Source organism: Malus domestica, chromosome 04, assembly GCF_042453785.1.
Source record: "Malus domestica chromosome 04, GDT2T_hap1".
Lineage (NCBI taxonomy): Eukaryota > Viridiplantae > Streptophyta > Magnoliopsida > Rosales > Rosaceae > Malus > Malus domestica.
In genome coordinates this window covers 10,327,337-10,352,094 of record NC_091664.1, presented here as the reverse complement: position 1 = coordinate 10,352,094, position 24,758 = coordinate 10,327,337, and the positions used below count along the sequence as shown (strand labels likewise).

The 24,758-nt window shown below is 36.6% G+C and overlaps 1 protein-coding gene across 1 annotated transcript; it reads right to left on the bottom strand.

Moving 5' to 3' along the window:
* Positions 1-10,528: 10,528 nt before the first annotated feature.
* On the bottom strand, positions 10,529-13,628 carry LOC103437194 (ACT domain-containing protein ACR8). The gene is made up of 7 exons (XM_008375653.4): positions 13,312-13,628; positions 12,812-12,857; positions 12,566-12,680; positions 12,413-12,480; positions 11,746-12,312; positions 11,537-11,641; positions 10,529-11,424 (listed from the first exon to the last, which is right to left on the bottom strand). Exons 1-7 carry the CDS (start codon positions 13,371-13,373, stop codon positions 11,047-11,049), a joined length of 1,341 nt encoding a protein of 446 aa, XP_008373875.2. The 5' UTR covers positions 13,374-13,628; the 3' UTR covers positions 10,529-11,046.
* Between the last annotated feature and the right edge of the window lie 11,130 nt (positions 13,629-24,758).

Here is a 24,758-nt window from a genome sequence, read left to right as displayed (position 1 = left end):
ATAAGATTTTTTTTCCCAATTTTCAAGTAATTGTATCACTTTTTTTTAGTAAAACTAATGAAAATGATTTGAAAACTTTGAATTTTAATGATAAGGACAAAATAAAGGGTAAAATGAATAGTACCAAAATTGACTTTTTAGTGTAAAAATATGGTTTTTCGTTAAAGTGAACAGTACCGGATGCTTTTCGTTAAAGATCCCTTTTTATTTTACTACAAATACAAGGATGTCAAATGAGTGCATTACTCCATAACCAATATATTGATCTAAAGGGAATTTACACAAACAATCGATTAATTAAAAATCCTACACGGCTACCACAAACAAGATGCACCAATACAAATTTGTGACAAGAATGATAGATGCAACAAACCAATGCTAGTGCACCCACTGATCCTTGCTGATGAGCGATGCCACACAAAGTCATCGTAGGAGAGAGAGACCACTAAAGCCACCGCTGAAAGATGAGACCACAAAATCAACGTTCGAAGGCGAGATCACATCAAGCAGACGCTCATAGGCAAGACCACATATTCCGCCAAACGCGGCACAAACAGAATCTACACTAATTCGAGAATAGAATCTACTGGTCCCCTAATCTCTGCGCAGGACAATGACACACAATTGAAGATCACCTGCAACTTTACCACACAAGTGAGATTTGTAGCCTCCACAAGGCAAGCAAGCAAAGCAGCCACAAATCTAGGCGCCTAAGGCAACGCGGCCACACGAGAGTGTCACCACCATGAAATCAAGCAAATGGAGGTGGATTCGACCCACCAACAACCACGAATCCAACCCTAAAACACAAACCAAGCCTCCATTCAAGGAGAAGACATCGGGAGGAGGCGAGGGACCGAATCTGGGTGGGAGGCACCAAAGCCATGCCCATGGTTGCCACAAAATGGCGGGGGGAGTACCTGTGAAAGGAAGAGAGAAAGAAGAGTGGGGAGGAGAAACAAAATCGTGGAGGGGAGGGGGGAGAGGGGAAGAGAAATGGGCTGCCCCAGGCCCCAAGCCATAGCAAGGGACCGGCGGCTATGGTGGTTGCAGGTTTAGGGTTTTGGGCAACAAGTTAAAATATTGGGCCTCTCTATTTCTTGCTTAGCCGAAGAAGTCTTTGCTTTTCTATGTCAATATAAGCCCAAATCAAGAAGAATAAGGTAATGTTCACTCCAGTCCATTTGAACTAAACTTGGTTTTATTGGGCTATGAATTTTATTCTGTTGTAAGCCTGATTTTTTTTATTAATTTTTTTTTAATTTTTTATGCAATGATATTTTCTAAGTTATACAAAGGGTTAATCATAGCTAAGTATCAAATTAAACACAAATATTATACTTCCTCACCATCTATATAAGTCGAACCTGAAACCTTTCGTATACTAGTGAAACTATCATTAAACAGTCCTAGTTAATTGTTGTTAGCCCTCCTGCCCAAAGTAAATTCACATGGAAACCTTCAATTATGATAAGGAACTGGTTTGCACACATTTTTCTTCTTCTTCTACTCGTCTATTCAGACCTTTAAATGAAATAAATCAAACGATAATAAAAAGATAGGACAAAAAAGAACAAAAGAGCGTACGAAAATTATTTCGATTTCGATAAACCTAGTAACAGACCCTAAACCGCATTGACAAATGTAGGTGAATCTACCACCGTATATAAATGCAAAGTTCATACGCTCATTTCCTAATCACTACCGGTTTACCCACTTCGGTGTGTGATAAATGGGCATGAAATTTAGCCCAATCTCAGATCTGCAATCTGCAACCTCTAATTAATCAAACCTACGACTTAATTGGGTCGGCAACTTCACATGCTCGTTGGAGCCTTGGCTATGAATGATCAGAGCCAATAATGAACTCCAAGAGATAATATAACTCTTTTTAGTGACAAAACAATATTCTGTTCTAAGCGACATTAAAGAGAGGGGGAAGTGGTTGAACTCGGGGCTCGGTTGTATAGCAAAAACTTACCATCTTTAGTTTTGACAAAATTGCACCTACAAAATAATTAAACATCTTTGGCCTTTAGGGGGAGGGGTAGGCCAATGCATCTCCGATGCATAAATCAGTTTCTATGAAAAGAGATAGAGTTTAGGGTTTAATTCCGTACCAAAAGCTTATCTGGAAATTGGTGTAGAATGGTGTATTTATAAGAGCTAGGGCCGGCCTTGGGGTGAGGGATCGCATGCCATGTGTTGACATCCAGTTGACCAAAGTGTGTCATCTGTTAGATGGAGTAGGAAATAATCTCAAAAATATTATTAATTTAATGAATAACATCTTAGAATTATCTTGTAGAATTCTTGATTGGGTTTGATGAGGACAGCTTAAAGATAGGAATTAGTTATTAATTCTACCTTTAATTTACTTGTCTTATCTCTTTGCCATGAGCAAAGGAGCTTCGAGAAAGTATAATGGTCTTCTTGGTAGTTGAACTGCGTGTAGAACAAATGTAGGACTCGCCAATTTAACGAAGGGTATTCTAGTTAATTGGGGATAAAAATTCCACATGTCTAAGTACAAGATTTTTAGAATTATTTTTTTCACCACAACAGTAATTCAAGATGAAGGTCATATCTGTTAGGGCAAAACCACCACTCACATAATTTCTTTTTAGAATAATGCAAAGTTGTCTACAAACAATGGCTAAGAATCTTGTCTCCTATATTTGTGTCAACCAGACATAATATTTAACGGTTGATGAAATTACAAGAAGAAAAAGCCAATTGCTGGCATGGATTAGATTCTGCTTAACTAGCTACAAACGGAAAAGGTCCTCTTTTAGCATCAAGATTCCAGTTAGATCAACATCAAGTCTCCTTCTTGTACTCCTTGGTAAAACTTCAGCCGACTCTGTTCTAATTAAACTTAATTAAGAAATTTGATTAATAATTACAACAAAGCCAGTTTCTGGGACTACCAATGTATTATAACTGGATTATACAGCAGAAAGATGGCCGCCCATCCAATTAGTGAGTTCCAATAAGAGAGGAGGATGACCAAGAAAATCAATCAGAAAACAACAATGTTTCCAAGAACTGTGACATTGTGTTTCTCTCCCCCTAAATATGTTGTTCCATTGGCCTATATCTTTGTTGCTTTCTGGGTATCTCAAGGGTCAAACTGTACTTTGATTTTGCCATAACAACTTCCTTGCTAAGTGGACTATATAGTCCTTGTTTAACAAAGTCTCAAGTTAATAAAAAATGCATAATTAATTCGTATTGAACTAGAAAATTAAAATCTAATTTGGGTTTTAATTGGACTTCTGATCCAATCAAATAAAACCTTGGTTCACAATGTTATTCCTTGTTCTTCACGGAGAAGATGATATAATAACTATACAAAAGAATATTATCCATGAAGTTTACTTGAATTTTCTTTACACCCAAATTATCTGGGAATCCTTCTTTACACGATGTAAATACCAGCTAAAAAGAATAATTAAAATTTTCTGAGTTCAATAGATACCTTCTTGTTTGTGTTTGAAAATATATATGTGAACAAATGAAAAAGGGAAAGTTAACTTCCAAAGTTGTATGTGCGGGGTGCTCTTTTTCTCTTCGACCGGGTTGAAATTCCCCGCAAGGTTTTTATCGAGGTCTACATATGCATCATATTCTCCTTTTATACGTTTTCCTCTCAATCAATGAATATCGTACTTGCTTTTAAAAAAAAAAATGAAACAGGGAAACGCAAAGCAAAATCTGGCCAAGGATAACAAATTATAAAGATTGCGGCTCATCACAGTAAACAAACAATTCTGATTTTGGAATAATACTGGCTTTCCCAAGATTCTCCACCTAATCTATATAATTAGCACGATGATTATTAAGGGAATTAAAACCAATGTGATCGATATTCTGAATATTTGGTTGTCTTTGGTATATTTTGTAAGCAATGCTAACCCTAATTAATAGTATATATATATATCAGGAATAATTTGTTTGAAGACAAGCTTTACTTTGTCGGTTAAGTCACCTTCATCAGTTTATTTGTTTATACGACTTTGATCTTTGAAAGCACAGTTGCATGCAAGCTCTTTTTGAAATTCATGGAACAAATTTGCTGGAAATTAAAGAGGGTTTCAGCATTGTTCCCCATTTACTATACTATATGGTGGATACAACCTAATAACTGCATCATCTACCCCATTTACTCACAAAAGAACGGCATGGGAGGCCCATACAATTATGCAAACCATATAAATATAGTAGTACGTGGTTTTTTAATTAATTACCTACTGTTTTTGTTAACAAGTTGAACTCGAGACCTGTTCATATGAAATGAAGGCTGCGTTGGCACCAAAAGAACAGAAGTGATTTCCACACACTTACTTCCTCTTCATGCACATCCTTACATAAATATATATGGTCATTGAATTGAATAAATTAAGAGATAAGAATCAAGTGTATACGGATATTTTTTCTCAAAATGAGTTATTAGCAAGACTTGCAGCAGTTCACATCAACAAAAATAATCATTCAGCAATGTCTTTGGAATTTCCAATAAAATAAGGAATCATGCATGGCCATGGGTCGATCTTATCAGAATCCGACTCATTAATCGAATTTCAACTTTCTTTGTGCCCCATTGGGCAACTATGTTTTTCATGAAAAATTCTTGCTGCAATTTGACAAGAAAGTATTATTATAAATTCATATACCATTTAATTGGCTTGATCAGTACTACCAAGCCATAATTTTTATTTTTATTTTTTGCTAAAGAATCTTATCTAAACATGACATGGTCTATTAAAATTTACTTTTTAATTATACACTATATGGCAACTATAGAAGTCAACTTATGCATTATTAGTATCAATCCAGATTTTACGACAAAAGTTGCTGTTAAATTTTGGTTTTAGTCACAAAACATTGCCTAATTAGCATCTTATTTAGACGTTTTCATCATCAGCATATGCTCTTCTAGTTGCAGCTCGCATCAGCTGGAAACGTCATTGATATATGTCTAGCTAGCTACAACCAGAAAAGGCCAAGTAAGAATTTGATAGATTCCAGCTACAAACACAAAAGGAGTTAAAACAAGCAGCCAAGGTTTCCTGTTAAACCAAGTGATCTCTTTTGTTGGATTCTCCGATCAAACTGTTTGATACGTAAAAACCACCAAAAGAATTGGATATGTAGCTGGCTGGTTTATACGATATTTGAAAATTTAGAATGAAATTACAAGCGAACAGACTGTGATATAGTTTTAAACTAATGTCTTTAATTTTGTCCTTCATTATATATGCATGCTAATAATTTCTTGGCTTATTTTCTGTTATTTCTTGGTGACTAATTTTAAAATGGTAAGTGAATGTGTTATGAGGAAAATGCCAAGACAGAGAGTTGGATGGTTTGGATGGATCTTTGTCCATGTAACAAGCAGTTGTCTGGCAAAAAACCAAAAAGGAGTCCAATTTTAATGGCGCCACCCACTTTAATTAGCGGGCCTTCTTGTAGACTAGTTGGTTAATTGGGCGACAAGGTTCATATTATTGTACTTTCGCCGAGCATCAATAAATTACAATTGACGAGACAAGATGATACTCCAAAAAATAAGGGTGATGTGTTCGATGATCAGCTAAACACATGATTAATTTCCTTAACCATTCTGCGTGCAAGCCGAATCTGATCAAGGAAACTAGGGGCAATTTGGACCCAATCTTGCATGCACTCAACCTATATACTCTAAACTTTTGGATGAGAGAAATATAAAGGATCATGATTAGTTTTCAGATAAAATAGAATTAATCGCATAATCAATCTAGATTCAGAGTCATAGTCAAAGACAACGAGGTTTGGCAATGATAGAGTTTTGGCCGAAAATAATTCCGAGTATATTCAGAGAATACGCTGAGCAAAATAACTCGACAGATTTGACCATCACAAAATTCACCCCTACAAATATGAGGTTTTGTAGCATAGAGGGCATCTTCAAATCAACACACAAACTCAAATGCTCTATGCGAAACCTTCTCATACCCTGAGAAAATATATACTAACTATCCCAACTCTTTCGTCAACACACATTCAATTTGGATTAATAGCACTATGTTGACAACCAGGGACACATTTAGTTTGAATTAACACCACTGGAGCTGTAGAACTAGGCGATCGAGGAGCATCTTCAGTTTGGATTAACAATATTGCTTATGTTTGTTTGGTTATCTATTCAAGTCTCAATCGGCGAAGAGTTTACAATTCTTTTGCAGAACGAGGTCACTTCATTAGCTTAATTTCTAGCAAAGTGAGGTGTTCTATGATTGGTTATTCCCAAGTGCACTTCAGAATTTGACATTAAGACGGTTGAAAAACATTCATCATAAAGACCCTCGTCTCCTTTGAGTGTCTTTGCCAATACAGTCTGATACTGATTCAGAGCACCTATATTTTCACAAATGTAGTCAAGATTGCTAAACCTTGGTGCAGAAGATCCTGAACTTAGTAGTGAATTGAATAAGTTTGTCTTTAGGTTCTAAATACCTATGCCGAGAGAGTTCTTTCCTTAGCCATAGTCGCTCAATGCAGAAGTCAGCAGCACGTACGACACCATACCATCACCTCTATTTTACTTGCCCAACCAAGCTTAGTCACAAGTTGGCATGCCAGTCTTCACAAGAAGAATGTAGTTAACTCAGTAGTTGCTCAACTTGCACGCCACGTAGGTGTTGTAATTTTTAGAGTCTACAACAACATACAAGACATGGAGTTCTAAAATCTAAAAGACAAAAAATTGGGTCATTCTTCATGATCATATTTATTCCCCTTCCAACTAATCGTTTTACATAGTTGAGGCGTATTTTTGTATGTCAACTATTATAATCAAATGTTAATCGAGATACCCTACTAATGTAGTAACTTAAAAATGTGACTTTTTGATCCTCTATCTAGCCTTTTTTTGTTTGTCAAGATGTTAGTGTTTAATGTGTTGATACTGCACACGCTTTTTTGGTATACGAGCAAGATGATATTACAGAACGACACTATTTTTAAAATCTTGCCCCTCGTCATTAGTCATTACATGTGCATGTTTTTCGAACTTAATTAAGGAGGCGTTGTCATTGACATTGTAGAATAACTACCTAACGATGAATATGACTGTCAATGGAAAATGCTTTGTCGATTGTAGATTCAAAAGGAGAATGACATGCAAAATATATTGAAAAGGAAGGCATGAGAATTGCCTTTTCCAAGTAATAAACAGCCTTTTTGTAATGTATAGCTCCAAGCAGCATGCGAAACAAGAGGAGGGTTGCCTTTCTTGCTTCTTGAAAAATGTTGGAAATTTCCAAAGTTGGCTCTCCAATATTTGCATGCCAACCCTTATGACATAACTAGGCACATAGCTAGGTAGCTCTAGTGGCCTTCCTAGCTAGGTCAAACAAGGAAAACTTATATTGTTTTATCAACTTTCATCCTTACGTGCAAATCTTAATTTGGCACGTACAAATAACTTATTAAAAATAGTTTACGCACGCATATATATCAAATTGTGAGGTGTCAGGAATACCAAATAGCATGAACTCAAATAGAATGTATGATATTTTCAAAACCTAATAAATTGAGAATGACTTATATGAGATGAAATAGATTCACCGTCACTTGGTGTCTCTGTTTCAATAGTGCAAAATTAAGTTTTTCAACATATGACATTACATAATTGAATCGAGACATCACATAGTGATTGATCATGTTTCATATAAGTTGTTTCCTAAAACCATAGTGTCAAGTTGTCATTTGCTAATAGTATGAACATGATGCCAGAAGAGCACGCAGAGAAAAGGGCAAGAAATTAAACAAGTCTACACGTGTAAAGCAGAGCCTCCCAAGAAAGAAAAGGAGTGAACAAATTAACTTTGGGGCATGTGATTTGAGAATTCTCAGGCTGCAGATTTACTCAGTCAAAAGCTAAACAAAAAATAAAGATAAAAAACAAGTGTAATTTTAGTCTGTCACTGCATAGTGCATGCATACAAGGGTATGCCAGCTCAGAATGTGCATTCTGCAGCTACGCGTTTCAACCGGCGCAGTCAAAGGCAGCAGGCTCTTCTGCTTTACTTACTGTTAACCACCACAACCTTCCAAACCGAATTCAGTATATGGAGGTTGGACCACTCACTACACCCCAAAATTATTTATTCATTAATTTCCATTTTTTTATGTGTTAAATTTGAAATATTTACAATAGGTGAACTAGAGTCCTTGCACATTGGCCATTGGAGGTGGCGTGGGTAGAAAATGGATAAGAACTCAATGAAAGTTGGTTGCCACTATTATGATTTCACCTTCTTTGTATGGTTGGTATGAAATGGGTGGTCTAATTATGAGAATATAATATAGAGAATGAATTTAAGCTTGTAGGGCAACATGATTTTTACAAATGATACTGAGGAACAGAAAATGATTTCGAATGTAAAGGTAAATTGTCTTCATCAACTGAGTTACATGTTGCCTAATTTGACTAACGCTACAAGGAGCATGTAGCTCATTTGATGAGAAATACCAGTTTATGTTTTGGAATGGCTAAAACATAGCCAATGATTACGTTAAGTCTTTCATGACAGAAAATGACCTTAAATTACTTCTTTAAACATAATCCAAAATCTTAATTATATTTTTTTGAAACTAGACTTGCTAAGTCTATAACCTTCTCTTGTGATTTAATATTTTGAAGATTACTTTAGGACTAAATTTTTTTCATCTCTAACCATGCAGAGTTATATTTTATTACTTTTTGAGATCAAATTTAATCTACCGTGGGGTTACATGTTGTCTACCTTATGGCCAAACTTAGCCTGATTCCCTTTAGCGTTTTAATTGGAAATTAATTTTGTCAATTTTAAAGCTAAATATGGTTTATAATCTTTGGCTGGAGATAGCCTAATTAGAACATCCATTAAGAGAGGCAAGATGGAGACAAAGCTTATAATTAGAGATTGTTCGACTAATTGTTGGGAGTCGTTTTGTTTGCCTTGGGCACATAAACCACATTAGCAAAGGCTAAAGACAACAAAGCCGTTCTTTCTCTTACACAACACCCACTTAATTAATTAATTAATTAATTAATTAATCCTTTTAATTTCTTCCCTTTTTCTTTCTTTTGACTACTTTCATATCCAATTTGTCACGACTAGTTCATAAATAATAATAATTAGTTTTTTTTTGTTCAATCCCTATTGGTCCATTGGTCCCAAAGCTCCTTGAATTTAATATATTTAATTTTAATTATCAAACAAAACGACTAATCACGTTCTTAGATTTTTGTGCTTGAAGGCTAAAGTATTAACAATTTGAAGACTTTATGTCCATCTTATCGGTTGGACAATTAGGTATCGGTTCTTCATAAAATATTTGCTATGCAACTATTTACATATGGACCAATTTTTTTTAACCATTTTGATGAATTCATAAAATACCAAATGGAAGAAGAATTTTTTTGACATGATATATACTATAAATTACTCCAATTATTATAATTGAGTTTAAATTTGAATGGAAGGGGAGGACAAACTGCCTCGACAGACTAGTTTAATCTGCGATCAACCATATTGAAGAATATTAATAAGGGAACTTTAACGAAAAACTCCCGATACTGTTCACTTTAACGAAAAATCACATTTTTACACTAAAAAGTCAATCATGGTACTATTCACTTTACCCTTTATTTTATCCTTATCGTTAAAATTCTAAGTTTTCAAACATTTTTCCTTAGTTTTCCTTATTAATAAAGGAAACAATACGGCTAGAAGATATTTATTTACAAAACCATGAGACATGGTGGTAGGCACATGTAGTTTCCCTTGGAGTAAAATTCATCACTTTATTTAGTTGTACAGATCCATTATATATATAGTGGTTTATGTGCATAAAATGTGAGAGTTTTGAAATAACTTATATCATCAATCAAAATAAATTGGCTTAAAAATTCGTCATTTATGAGAATCGAACTTATAATGATAGTTTTTGTTATCTGTTTTTGTTTCAATCATCAACTAACTTGAACTTGATGACATGGTTTCATTTCTTTTATCAATTATTTTTTTCTTTACAAAATAATATGCTAAACTACTCTAATATACAAGAACTAAGATTGAAACTTAAATACAAGAGAGAGGACGCACGGCCTGACGCACATCTGCTATTAAAAATTAGGTTAAACTTAAAATAGATAATTAAAAATACCCGGATTCTCTTAGTCATGGTAGAATGTGATTACATGTGAGACATTTCTAGAGAACATGGTTTTCCTCATAGGTTTACACACGTATTCAAAATTTCAAGCAGTCTGTCAAACCATTTACCAACTCATCATTTAATCCTGATTTTCTAACCCTACAAAATCTTTTTGATTTTTCTTGTTTGACAAGAATTCAAGAAAATGGAGCTAATTTCGTTATATTAATCAAAAAGGAGGGAGGGGGGGGGGGGGGGGGGGGTGTTAGATTCTTCTCCCTTTCCACACATTGTGAAACCAAAAAATATAAATACCCTACTAGGTTTGCCAAAAAGAGAATAAAAATAAAATAATATTGCATTAAAAAAATCCAGTCAACTATTACACATGTGTGCTGCTTTGCTGTATAAAACCCCAAATCCTAATTTTCTTTTTACCTAATATTCCCCTCTTTCTCTTCTTCCTGCGCCTTGCCGGCAACAAACCAATATCTCTAGTCTCTAATGCTGAACAACTTAAATGACACGAATGCCCGACTAGTCCAATTATCCATGTCCCACCACCACTTTTTTTTTCACATTACCATCTGTTTTTACCTCTCCAAAATTCAAACAAATGGATTTAAGAATGGTTGTCCTCACCCCTCCCCCCCCCCCCTCTCCATCTGTGCCTTTCAATTCAGCCAACTAAAAAAACCAAACCCACCTACAATATCTAACCACTATCACCAAATTCCACCTTCCTTTTCTCTCTCTCTCTCTCTCTCTCTCTCTCTCTCTCTTTATGTACAATGCCCAAACCTTAAGCATAGAATATTATCATTAAAACTTCTAACAACCAAATTGGAAACTTCCTCCTCAAGAATGAGATCTGATGAGCCCCAAATTGTAGAGATTCCTTCTGACTAGGCTCCCAAGTGAAAACAACACTGCCCCACCAACACCACCAACTCCACCAACTCCTTGCTGCTCCTCCCTTTCCTCCTTTGGATGGTATATCAATGGCAGTTCCTTCACTTTCAAGTTACTCAACCCGATTTTCTGCCTCACTGATTCGATGGTTTTCGGATCTGCCGGGTTTCCGACTGCATCCGTCACGTAGAATACGTTTAGAGCTTTGTCCATCGTTGTGGAAATCTCGGCCCTTGTCACATTAAGACCGTTCTCGCGGAATGTTCTTGTAACGTATGCTAGAAGACCTTGCCTATCCTCGGTGCATAGTTCTAGCCTCACACCCTGCAATACGATAAAACCCAATTTAACAATTAGCATTTGCAACATCACGGAACAATAACAAAATGAAATGATAAACAATTTGATTGCGGAAAAACTGAAAAATGAGCAATACCTCGGATGCTCTTCTTTGAACCGCGGCTTGTAAGCATTGGATTACACGCTGTCGTTCAGGTTCAGAGCTAATCGGGGTTCCATCAGTGTGCCTGATGTAAAATTCCTGAAACATAATTCAACCACAAAACACAAGTCAATCTCATGTTTCAATATAATAATAACAGAAGATATACAATAAACCACATTATTAGGAAACTAAGCACATACCATGTATCCTCTGTCCCCTGATGTTTTAATTGTGGCATGAAAAACCACATAGTCCATGTCCGTCAACGTGCAAACAACATCGAACAAAAGCTTTGCCCTATCCTTGCACTGAATATTCACTATGGAGTAACCCCTTTCTGCCCAATTCTGCACCGTTATGACCGGAAAATCGGTGCCAAGCTGCAAAACGGGCTTTCGATCATAATCACGATCTGCAAACATCATTTGATGCAGTCTTCTTTCGGTGTGTGTAACCGCCATGGAAACAGAGGTTTTTGCACTCCTAATATCATTGTCGCCCTTGAGAACATTCCTTAACCGCGCTTCAATTCTATCAATTTTCTGCGAGTCCTCAATAGGGCACCCGGAATCACAGTCCTTCACGTATATCAGTGAAGCAATGCGGCCGTTGTGCGTCCACACCTTGGACTCAACCACATTGCATTGCAGGTCAGCTAGCACTGCAAACACCTCGGAAAGAAGGCCTACTCGATCTGTCCCGGTAAGCTCAAGGGCCGTAAGACCCTTAATACAGTTGGATGATCCAAAATGAATTGTTCCAAGTGACTGCCAAACACAAGAAATTAAACAATTTCAGTTTCAATTTACAATAAATTTCACCAGTAAAAACTGGAATAAATTAGAATTAAATGAATGATTAGTTTACCTGCTCAATATAGTTAATAACGCTCTCGTCCGTCAATTTATTCCCGTTTTGATCAGTAACATGAAAAACTGCAGTAAAAACAAAAACCCAAATTAAGAAACAAAATTCAAGAAATAAATACCAAAAAAAGGGGGAAAATTTGAATGTCCTTACCATCCATGAACCAGCGACCATCAGAAGAAATGTAAGCTTTTTTAATGGAGAGATTAAGATCCGTGAGGACCTGCACAGCCTCCAGAAGAATTCCATGCCTTCTAGCGCTGTCAACCTGCAGCCCAGAAAGAAGAAAAAAACACAGAAACCCCGTTAGTCAACTTTGTGGAAGAATTCAAACCTTCTTTTGGGTGGTTTTTGGAAGCAATTGGAAATTGGAAAACTAGGGATTTCGTGGAAGCAAACCTTGACTAAAGTCGCAGTGGAGCAGACGGCATTGTCGATCACGACCCTGCAACGCGAAATCATGAGAACGGTCAAGTCAGAGAAGCAACAAACCACCTTTTCCATTTTATTTTATTTTTCCAAGTTTTCAAATTTCTAAGTGTGAAAAGTCTGAGAAGAAGCACGTACGGAAAATTGCAAGAAAACCCAGAAAATTCAAAAAATCAAATTTAGGTGAGAAAATAAATGTGGAGTGAAAAATGGGTAGGAAGGGAAAAATCGAGAAGAGATCTGGATCGATGAAAATTTTCTCGAGAAAGTTCACAGGAGCGGTGGAAAATTTCGAAAGCCAGAAAATCCATAAAACCAAAACGCAAACGACTAAAAAATAAAAACCCACAAACCAAAAAACCCAAATGTTGAAGGAGTGGTGAAAATTTTCTCGAGAAAGTTGCAGATCACAGCGGCGGTGGACCAAAAAACCCAGAAAAACCCAATGTTTGAAGAAATGATGGAAGTACCTGGGAGTGTTCATCCGGAAGACGAGTTTTTCATATTCGTCGAGGTAAGCAGTACACTCCATCGCTCTGATTTCGTCGACACAGAGAAAAGCAGAGGAAGCAACTCTTGTTTTACAGATTTTGTGCGCGTTTTAACGACGAAAGTATCGAAGAAACAGTAAGCGAAGAACCACAAACTTCTCCGCCGTATCAAACAAATTCAAATGCCAGATGCCTTCACACTCTCGCTCCCTCAAGCCTTTGTCCAAATCGCCATGAATTTCCTCTCTCTCTCTCTCTTTCTCTCTCTCTCTCTCGCTTACACAAACTGCTTCCACGGGGTCTCTCTATATTATATATATTTATTTACAAATTAGTCCAACACTTTTGATTTATTTATTTTTATGTCCAAAAAAACTATTTTCTATTTTTTATTATTTTATTAGTTTCCAAGTCACACCCTTACGCAAAGAGCGAAGGGAGGTGCGAGTTACTGCTCGTCACATGGCATGAGTAACGCCTGCCCGAAGTCCCTGCCCGTGCTGACCGGACTCGCTTCTCCTCGTTCCCTCCCACTCACGTGACTCGCCTTAAAACGGTCAACTAATTACGCCACCCGGCATCTGAACCCTTCTCCTTCCAATTCTTATGCGTCCAGCTCGGATGCCACGTGTGCTTCTCAAACCACCTGGGTTCGACTCAATCAAATCGCCTGGAAGGGTCATGTCCACGTCGGATAAAGTAGGTCCCAGGTTGATTGCTGAGTAAGCTAGGATGTGCCGACCGGAATTATTATGATATCGTGGGCACACCGGCTCGTACCGGCTTTTCGGCTTTTCCACTGTCATTGTTTTCGGCCGGTTTTTCTTGTGCCTCAGGTCGCTCTCGATGGCAGTTTGGTAATTTTAAGTTCGATATTTTTTTTTTTTTAATAAAAGAAAAGTGGATAGTCTTAATCTCATAATAAATTAGTAATAATGTAATTTAAAAATCAAATTTAAAACCTCTCACTTACAATAAATTTAACAAAAATCAAATTCAAAACCTCTTACTTACACGTAAAGAAGAATACCTGACACTAAATTGTTCGTTTTAAAATAAGGAAAACTAATGAAAAATGCTTAAAAATTTTTAATTTTAACGATAAGAATAAAATAAAAGATAAAATAAATAATACTAAAATTGACTTTTTAGTATAAAATTATAATTTTTCGTTAAAATAAACAAGACCAGAGCTGATAGTTAAAGTTACCTTTAAAATACCCTCCGAAGAATATTCGGATCAAAACGTACGATGGCGTCATCAGGTTGAGTTAATTAACAGAAGAATCTGTGTTAATGGTTGATCAGTTATGTTAAGTAACACCTTAAACCGGATCCGAAGAGGTTAATCTCGTAAATTTCGGAATGACGTGGCTTATTTTAAGAGGGTGGGAGGGTCGCTCGTTTGGCGCGCATGACTTTAGACGTAGTCGTGGAGGCACGCGTTGAGACTTATTATGTCTCGGCCCACTATTAGCGGGATTACTCGACACGTGTCGAGCATTGAAGTGAGTTTTAAATCCTTAAAAATCGTTTTGGGGACACGTGGGACCCAGGGGTAAGTCCTCTCTGTCTGACAATCACGTGCGAGCTCCACCACAAAACACGTTCGCTGCTTGGCAGCTGTCTCTGGGCACAGCCGTCCCACCTAACGGTGACGATCCTCGCTGGCTTGCTTCGCAGACCTCTACCAAACCTTTGATATGCTTCGCATGTAACGGAAGTATGAACGTCGTTAATTTCGAAATCGTGGAGGCAAAGCATCGGTTGTGAAGTGACAGGTGTGGCGGTTGACACTCGAAATCCCGCCGCTTTTATTCAAGTTAATTGGCGGGAATACTACCGTGTTTCCCTCCAAATCGGAGAGTCGGTGGTGGGTGCGGGGTCCACATACTAAATCACCGGTAACATACATATGGGTCCCACCTTTTCCCTTCCCCAAATGCAGATGCATACGGTGGGTGGTTTACAGCGACATCGTTCCATCACCCCAATTTGAGGAAATATCTTTTTTTGTCTTTTTTTTTTTATTTAAATTTTTTATTATGTGAATTCCCGCTCATTTTTCTTCGGTCTAAACCACGAGAAATTTTTCACTAAGTTCGGAATAGGGTGCGGTATCAATATATTGTGATCCAAGTGGAAGAAAGTTTAAATTTTAAAGTGTCTCTTCACTTATAAAATGACGTACATCACTTTATGTTTTGGACACATTAAAATCTTTTTTTAGACTGCTACATTCGCGAAATTACATCTAGTCGGGGATAATGGTGAGAGGGAGGGATACTATACAGTAACGCAACAAAATTCTCCGTAAGGCACTCCAAGCATGTCTCAAGTTCAACGTGGTTAAATAAAAAAAAAAATTTTAATTTTTTTTATAAAAAAACCTAAATCTTCTAAATAAAAATAAATAAAAAATCAAAAGCTGAAACCTTATCCCCCCTCTTCCTCCTCTCTTCTTCCCGCAACCCCCAAACCCAGAAACCTTATTCCCCCTCCTCCTCTTCTCTTCTCCCCCATCTTCATCTTCTTCCCTTTGCAACCTAGAAATAAAAAAAAAATAAAAAAAAGCCCTTCAGTTCGTCTTCCCCACCCCACCTCTTCCTCATCCTCCTGTCTTCTCCCCCATCTTCATCTTCTTCCCCTTGCAACCCAAAAAAAAAAAAAAAACCCTTCAGTTCGTTTACCCCCTCCTTTTCCCCTCTCTTCTCCCCCATTCTCATCTTCTTCCCCCGACCCCCTACCTGCAACTTAGGAAAGAAAAAAAAAACCAAATCCCGTGTACAGTGTCATCACCGGGTTCGTGAGGTGGGAGGAACGGATGTGGATTTAAGGAGTAAGGGGTGTGTAGAGGAGAGTGGGGGGTGTGTAGAGGAGAGAAAATGGTGGGTGGGTGCGGAGGGATGGATGTGGGTTTCTGGGTGAGGTGGGTCATGGGGGAGGGAGGGTCCCCCGGGGGGGTTTCTTTATGGGTTTCTAGTTCTTGGGGGGGGGGGGTTTCCTTTTTGGGTTTCTAGTTTGTTTCGCGGGGGTGGGTTTTCTCTTTTGTTTTTTTTTTTGGTTAGAAGATTTAGGTTTTTTCTAAAAAAGAAAATTATTATTTTGCCACGTGACACATATTTGGCAGTCACGTCAGCGCTTAACGGATCAATGGATGGAAAATGTAACGGAGGTATTATTTTGAAATAAAATAGTACGTGAGGTATGAATGTGAAATGTTTTAAAGATGTTGTATGGGGTTGTAATAGACCTTAAACATGAGGGGCTATTATGTAATTTACCCTGGATTTTATTAGATACGTAAGTCAATGTTGTTCATTCGTGATTGATATAGGAATAATTGTTGGAGAACAATTTAGAAATAGAAATAACAAAACTTGAAATATTTATACTTTATAACTCAAAAATACTTGCAATACAAAATGATACATAATAAATACATAAAATTAAAATGATACTAACTTGAATGAATCAAAGGTAGAGGCTAGCGCAAAAGCTATGTCCTTCAAACAATATTTCCGTCCCACTTTTGTGCTTGTGGTTCTACAACGTCTGCTCGACCAGGATACAACTACCTAATTCTACAACCCGCACTGGATTATAGAATTCTAACAAATTGCTTTGTGTGTTTACTCTCTCTGGAAAGTTTGTACGGAAGAAAAGGAAGGCTAAAAGATGATGTTTGATGGAACTGAGGACTCCAGTTATATAGGCTATTTCATACCTTTTCAAATACTTTTTGAATGTATCTGAAGCTATACAGTGTCTAATAATCAAAACGTTTTTAATTAATTTTAATTAAAAACTTAATTCAAAATTAAAACTAATTGATCAGATTAATTTTAATTCTTAGGCCTCAAGTGCCCCAAGGCCCTAAGGCCCTTGTCTTGATTATTAATATTAATGTATATTAATATTATGGTACAACATCAAGCTTAATCCACACAATTAGTGGCCCAAGCCTCAATCATCATTCCAAATAGTCCAACACCTAACTAATATTGTAGAAGACAAAACATATATAAAGGTCATTGGGAATCTTGTTTTTCCTGATGTGGGACAAAAGTCTCAAAACTTCCAACAATACCCCACATTTTTAGACGACTATTTGGTCCTAGAGAAACTAAGATACGAGAGTAAACAATAGATGTGACATACATCAGGAGAGGTGTCTTTCGGACTTGAACCTACCTTAGTATATACTTATTTGATTTACTAGATGATGCAATGATTATAAAATCTTGAACTGTTCATCTCTGCAGTAAACCAAGACAATAAGCAAAACTTATGTCACACCAACACATTGCAAATTCATACGTTTGTGTTCATTTTGGTCCTGAATAAATCCTGGATTTATGAGAGCTTTAGAGAATGTAGCCATGTAATTTTCATAAATGCGACCCCACATTTACTCTCATATAAGTGATATTGATTAAGAATAGGCTGCTACTATTCCACTTGATTTACAAGTACCAATATCATTAAACTAATGTATCATGCACCCATCAGCAGTCGCACACTTCTTCCATCATATGAATGGTATGTAAGTGTGTTTCTTCTTTGAAACTAACCAAACCAGTTTGCCTATTGAACCTAGACCATGGGATCTCCAATTAGCTAGGTTAGGTTTCCGTATGGCAGTTTCATTTTACTCTTTTGGCTTTAAACTCATTCCCATCGATGTATGCTTAACTTGCTCTCTAGATAAACCTTTAGTAAGCGGATCCGCAATATTATCCATTAACTTAACATAGTCAATAGAAATTACACCACCAGAGAGCCATTACTTTATTGTATTATGCCTTCGTCTAATTTGTCTAGACTTCCCATTGTATACACTATTTTTAGCTCGATATTGTGCAGCTAAACTATCGCAGTGTATACATATTGCCGTTACAGGTTTAGGCCATATGGGAACATCTTCCAAAAAATCTCTTAACCACTCAGCTTCTTCTCTAGCTTTATCGAGAGCTATAAATTCTGATTCCATTGTTGATCGGGCTATGCATGTTTGTTTGGAAGATTTCCAAGATATTGCTGCTCCTCCCAAAGTAAATACATATCCACTCGTGGATTTCGCATCAATACTATCGGATATCCAATTCGCATCAGTAAATCCTTAAAGCACATGAGGATACCTTGTATAATGCAACCCATAATTCATTGTACGCTTTAAGTATCTCAATACTCGAATTAAAGCTTCCCAATGATCATGCCTAGGATTGCATGTATATCTACTCAGTCTACTCACTGAGTATGCTATATCAAGCCTTGTACAGTTCATAATGTACATAAGGCTTCCAATAAATTGTGAATATTCATGTTGAGATATAGCATCACCATTATTTTTCTTTAGTTTGCTATTGGCATCAAAATGAGTAATTGCATCTTTACTTTCCAAATGACCATACTTTCTAAGTGTTGCTTCTATATAATGGGATGATGTAAGAATATAACCTTCTTGGTTTCTTTTGATTTTTATACCAAGAATCACATCATCTAGACCAAGATCTTTCATTCGAAACTTGATTTCAATATCTTCTTGGTCCAATTTATTATCTATTTGTTAGTTCCCATTATAAGCATATCATCTACATATAAACACAACATAACACAAGCATTATTTTGAGTTTTTGTGTAGACACACTTATCACACACATTTATCTTAAAACCATGTGTGATCATAATATGATCAAAATTTTCATGCCATTGCTTTGGAGCTTGTTTAAGCCCATATAGCGATTTCACAAGTTTACAAACTTTGTGTTTTTGACCTTTAACCACAAACCCCTAGGGTTGTTCCATAAATATTTCCTCATCTAAGTCTCCATTTAAGAACGCAGTCTTTACATCCATTTGATGTATTTCCATGTTATGGAGTGCAGCTATAGTAATTAACAGTCTTATTGACGTAATTCTCGTTACAAGTGAGTATGTATCAAAGAAATCCAAACCATGTTTTTGACGGTATCCTTTAGCTACCAAACGAGCCTTATATTTGTCAATTGTACCATCAGGTTTTAATTTCTTCTTAAAGATCCATTTGTACCCAATTGGCTTTTTGCCATGGGGCAAATCGACTAATTCCCATGTATGATTTTGCATGATGGAATATATTTCACTGTTAACTGCATCCTTCCAAAATGAAGCTTCAGGAGTGGACATGGCCTCCTTAAATGATTGAGGTTCTGTCTCAGTTAATAAGGTCACAAAATTAGGCCCAAAGTCCTTTCAAATTTTTGTCCTTTTACTCCTTCTAGGTTCAAGTTCTTGTTCTTCTTGAACTCTAGACGAGGATGAACCATCATCATCTTCTCTAGGCTTGTCATTAACCTCAGATACATCATCACGTAATCTCTTTTTCAATAAATTAGACTTGCCTATTTTGTATGGAAATATATCCTAAAAAAATATTGCATTTATAGATTCTATAATAGTATTGACATGTATATCACTTACTTCAGAATGAAAAACTAAGAATCCATAAGCTGAACTATTAGATGCAAAACCAATAAAAACACAATCTATAGTTTTTGGCCCTAATTTTGTTCTCTTTGGCAAAGGAACTTGTACTTTTGCAAGGCAACCCCACACTTTAAGCAATTTAAACGTTGGGGTTCTTCTTTTCCATAATTCATATGGTGACTCCCTTCTCGTTTTAGGTGGAATTCGTGTTGGAAATATCCCTGAAAGTCAATCTTTGGAAGAAACCTTTCAGGACAATGAATGGATGTATAGATGATTCTTGTACATCAAGTGGCAAAGATACTAATTAGGACTATCTCAACACACGATATATGTCCTAAATAGTGAATCCATGGACAATGGATTGATGGAAGAAGTAATCTAATGATGTTAGATTACAGAGACCTTCTTCACATAACCATAATGTCCAAAAGGTTCTTGGTCATAGGATTGTCGGAGGGATACTGACAATGCATAGACCGGTACATACTATGTCCGCTTCAATTGGAAGGATGGAAAGTCTCGTCCCATTCGTGTAGTGACACTAAGACAGGTATGTAGGTGCTCATTAAGGGAATGAGTTCATTGAACACAATCGAACGAGAGTACTTGCATGGAGGTCTACTCACATGTCAAGCAAGTAACTCTAATTGTTGGAATAATGTAAGTAGTCCTTTGACCTGAGGCATCATAGTTGTCTTGTGGTTAGGTACTTGATCTTTGATTATGTCAAAATCACTCCATCCGCGGGTGTCCACGACATAGTTGAGGTTAAGCCACTTTGTCATGGAGGCAAGTGAATGCGCAACAAGGAATCTCTAATCCTCGTTAAGAGAGGATGAATACTCTAAGATATGATTCGGGAATCTTCGGCCGAAGTATCGAGCGTAATAAAGGAAAGCGTTCCTATACGACTCAAATGAATCATATAAGAAGGAATAATCACATTAGGGGTTTGACATAATATATTCATACCCTAGTGATGTGATTGAGAGTATTGTTTTAGAGAAGGATCGAATTACATTGTAATTCCAACTGAATAGGTTCTCCGAACAAATTCTACATTAACTTGGGTAGCCATGATATATGGTTAGATGTCACTCATAACTTGTGAGTTCTTCTAGATGATTAAATGTAGTCGTCAAAGAAGAAGGTGAATTAAAAATAAGTTTTAATTCACTAAGTGATTGGATTAAAAATAATCAATTGGATTGGTGCCAATCACCTCACTGCCTTGCTAATTAGAACCCAAAATGATTGTTCACCAATACACTCTTGTAGTGAGTAACTAATGGATGATGGAAATAATTAATTGCATTAATTAAGTGTTGTGATTAATTAGAATGTCTAAAGAAATCATAAAAACGATAAAAGATCGTTTTGGGCTTAAAGAAAAGTTCGGGTCTAATTGGGCCCATTGGGCCTAAACCCATTGGGCTTTTATTCAAGCATAGGATGACTTGAAATAATAAAAGCCTAAAGCCCAAACAACACTAAAGGGGCCGGCCAAAGGAGGGAGAGAAAGAGTCAAATGTTGACTTGTTTCTTTTTGGTTATAAAAGGAACTTTATAGCACAAAGTTTCATTAGGGTTTTTGAAGTGTTAAAACAACAAAAGAGAAAAAGAAAATATCTCTCTCAACACTCAAAGGGCCGGCCACCAAAGGGGGGTTTAGCTAATCATCTTCTCACCCTTTTGGTTATTCCTTCATCTTTCTCACTACTCTAGTGGGTGAGGATCTTTAGAGGTCTTCAACTTTGGAGACTTAAGGAGAACCAAGGAGCACTCATTCTAACAAAGTGGAGTAGGCAAGGAGGGAGGCTAGGCTCAAGGAGTTCCAACAACAAAGGGCTTGAAGGTGGTCCATCCTTGGTCTAAAGTCTAGATCAAGAGGTATAAAACTACTCCTACACTTTGTTCTTCAATAAATTGTTTTTGATGCATCTTACATAAACCTATGCATCTTGAAGGGGATTTGCATGACTATAGCTTTAATAATATTTGATAACATGCTTCCGTTGCTTTCGTATATAAATTTTGAATTGTATATGCATGCTAGTCACTAGAAATCCCACATGAAATCTCACAATTTCCCTTCAAGTGGTATCAGAGCCAAAGGTTTATGTTTGATGTGTCCTTTTGGATTTTATGCATATGGGTTTTAATTTTATGTATGACATGTTATTGCTTCATTCAAAGTATGTTTATCTTTTGTTTTTCAAATGTTGAAAAATATGAATCAATAGTTGAAAAGATATGTATGCAAAAGTGTTTTGGATGCATGAATGAAGATTGAGTTTAGAACAAAATTGTGGGGTTTTGTTCCAAAAAGGGGGCACGGCAAAGGGGGTTTTTTGGCTAAGTGTTTGTGTTTTATTTTGAATCACACACACACACTTGGAAGCTAGAAAGAATAGATCTTGTCACTTTTGTTTTTGGGTTTGAAAAAATCACCAAGAAAGTACAAATCTTGAAATTGTTTTCATGGTTTTGTTCTTGGTGTTCATGGTTTGGTTTTTGGTGAAAATGGTTTCATTTGTTTTTTATACATTGTTTTGTGGTTTTGGATGGTAAACTTACCATCCATAGCTTTCCCAAAATTTAATTCAATCCTAGACTTGTCTAGATGAATTTCCATCACCTTTTACTAAAGTCCTTAAAGCAAAACCAAGTGACAAGTAAAATTTAATTTTTCTACTTTATGTTGAATTATTACATGATGGGTGGGACTTCCCATCCCCTCTTAATGTGGCCGGCCACCCTAGTGGATTTCCCACTTGTTGGGGCTATTTTGTAATTTGAAAAAGTTGTTTTACTTTTGAGTATTTACGGTTTGACCCCTAACTTTTTCATATTTGCATTTATGCCCCTACTATTTGAAAAGTTAAAATATTTGATTTTAATTTTATTGGTTGTTTAAACTCATAATATTATTATTATGCCCATATGCACTAAATCTAATTGTTTATGTTGCATTCCAATTGATTATTTAATGTGATTAAGTAGTTAAAAAAATGGTTGACTATGGACTTATGCCTTAAACGATAATTGAGCTATGAGAAAGGGCGCTAAACTCAAATTGTTTGAACCTTGGGAATGTGTTTTAATTACTGTTTCAATTGGACCTTGTCATGATGGACTTTAATCATTCTCTTCCTCTTAGTATGTGTAATTTGTACAAATCGGTTTGTAATTCTTATTACTTCTTAATCTCTTTTAATTGGTTGATTCCCTCTAGTACTAGACTAGAGTTTCTTTAACTATTGGTAAGGAGACATAATTAAAAGAGGGTTTTGACATGAGATTAAAGATTAAATGGGTCCAACGCCCTAATTAGCAATGAATGATTGTCTTTCATTTCTAATTGCTCAATGAAAAATTGTTTTAATTGGATTGAAAAGCACGTAATTAAAATGACACAACCTCCCCGAGTTCTTATTCAACAATGTTGGCTCGTTGTTGCAATAACCCAATAAGTCCATGGTCATCCAAGAGCCTAAGATAACTATAAAGTCCAATTTCAAAGGAATGCAAAAACCGTAGTAGTAGTAGTTACTTCCAATATTTGAAAAATTCGTTTTTGATATTGATTTGTTTTTCTCAAAACAAACAGTGGGAGTATCATACGCTACTAAACTATAATGAATATAATTAGTAGTTATATATGTCTCCAATATTTTGAAAAATGTTTTGATATTGATTTGTTTTATGAAAACAAATAGTGGGGATATCATATGCTACTAATTTCATTAACTTTGGACTAGTAGTTATAATAGGACACAATTTATTTGAATGTGATTAAATAAATAAAAATGATGAGACCTTAAAATCCCTCAACTAACAAACAATTTTAAGTTGAAAGCGGAGAGGTGCTATTGAACACTTCTTCGTGGCCTTCCACCATGGTAGGCTCCAATTGTTTATGACTTGTACACCGCCTTCACCCTATCATGGGGAAGTGCAAAGTGCATGCTTATACTCAGGAGGAGTCTATATAAACATTTGATGAGGTGAAGGTAGGCAACGAGTGTGGCCAACATCGTATCATCGTGAGGTCATACTTGAACCCCTATCTAAACCGGCATGGTGGGTCGAAACTTAACTAAGAGAAATGGTGCCAACATCGTATCATCGTGAGGCATTGTTCTCTAGAGGCCAAATAGATGGGTAATCACAAGAGGTTGTTGTGAATGGGTAAGTGTACCCTCTCATTATTATTTTTGCTAGCCGACATCGTATCATCGTGAGGTGGGCTTGGTAATAATGAGCCTCCCGTAACCCGCTAGGAGCTTTCTTTGAAATCTCCTGGATTCCATCTTGAGGGATATGAAATTTGCCAAAAATGGTGAGTGGTGTCATTCGGTTTAAAGACCCGAATCGTTTGACTTAATTGACAATCAAACTAATTTATTTTATTGTTTATGTATTTAGATATGGTTGGAAGCACACTCGCGAAAATACTCGACAAACATTGCCTAGAGGGGCACAATTTCCCATCATGGTATCGTAATGTCAAGATTCTCTTAACATTGGAGAAGATTGTTTACGTGCTAGACAAGGTTCCACCTCACATACCTCTCGGCCCTGAGGCCACTGAGGATGAACATGCTAAGTATGACAAGCACGTTGAGGATGACACACAAGCCAAGTGCTATCTGTTGGCTTCCATGAATGAGGAGCTACAGAGACAGCACGATGTCATGGACAGTGCAGCTTCCATCATACTCCATCTTACGGAGTTATATGGTGAAGGGACGCGCAATCGTCGCTTTAGCACTGTTAGTGAACTTATGAAGACCAAAATGGTCAAGGGGGCTCCAGTGCATCAACATGTGCTGAAGATGATATGACTCATTGAACAATTGGAGAACCTAGGTACTCCACTTGACAGGGAATTGGCCCAGGACTTCATTTTGGCTTCTCTTTCTGATTCATTCTCGCAGTTCGTTATGAACTAA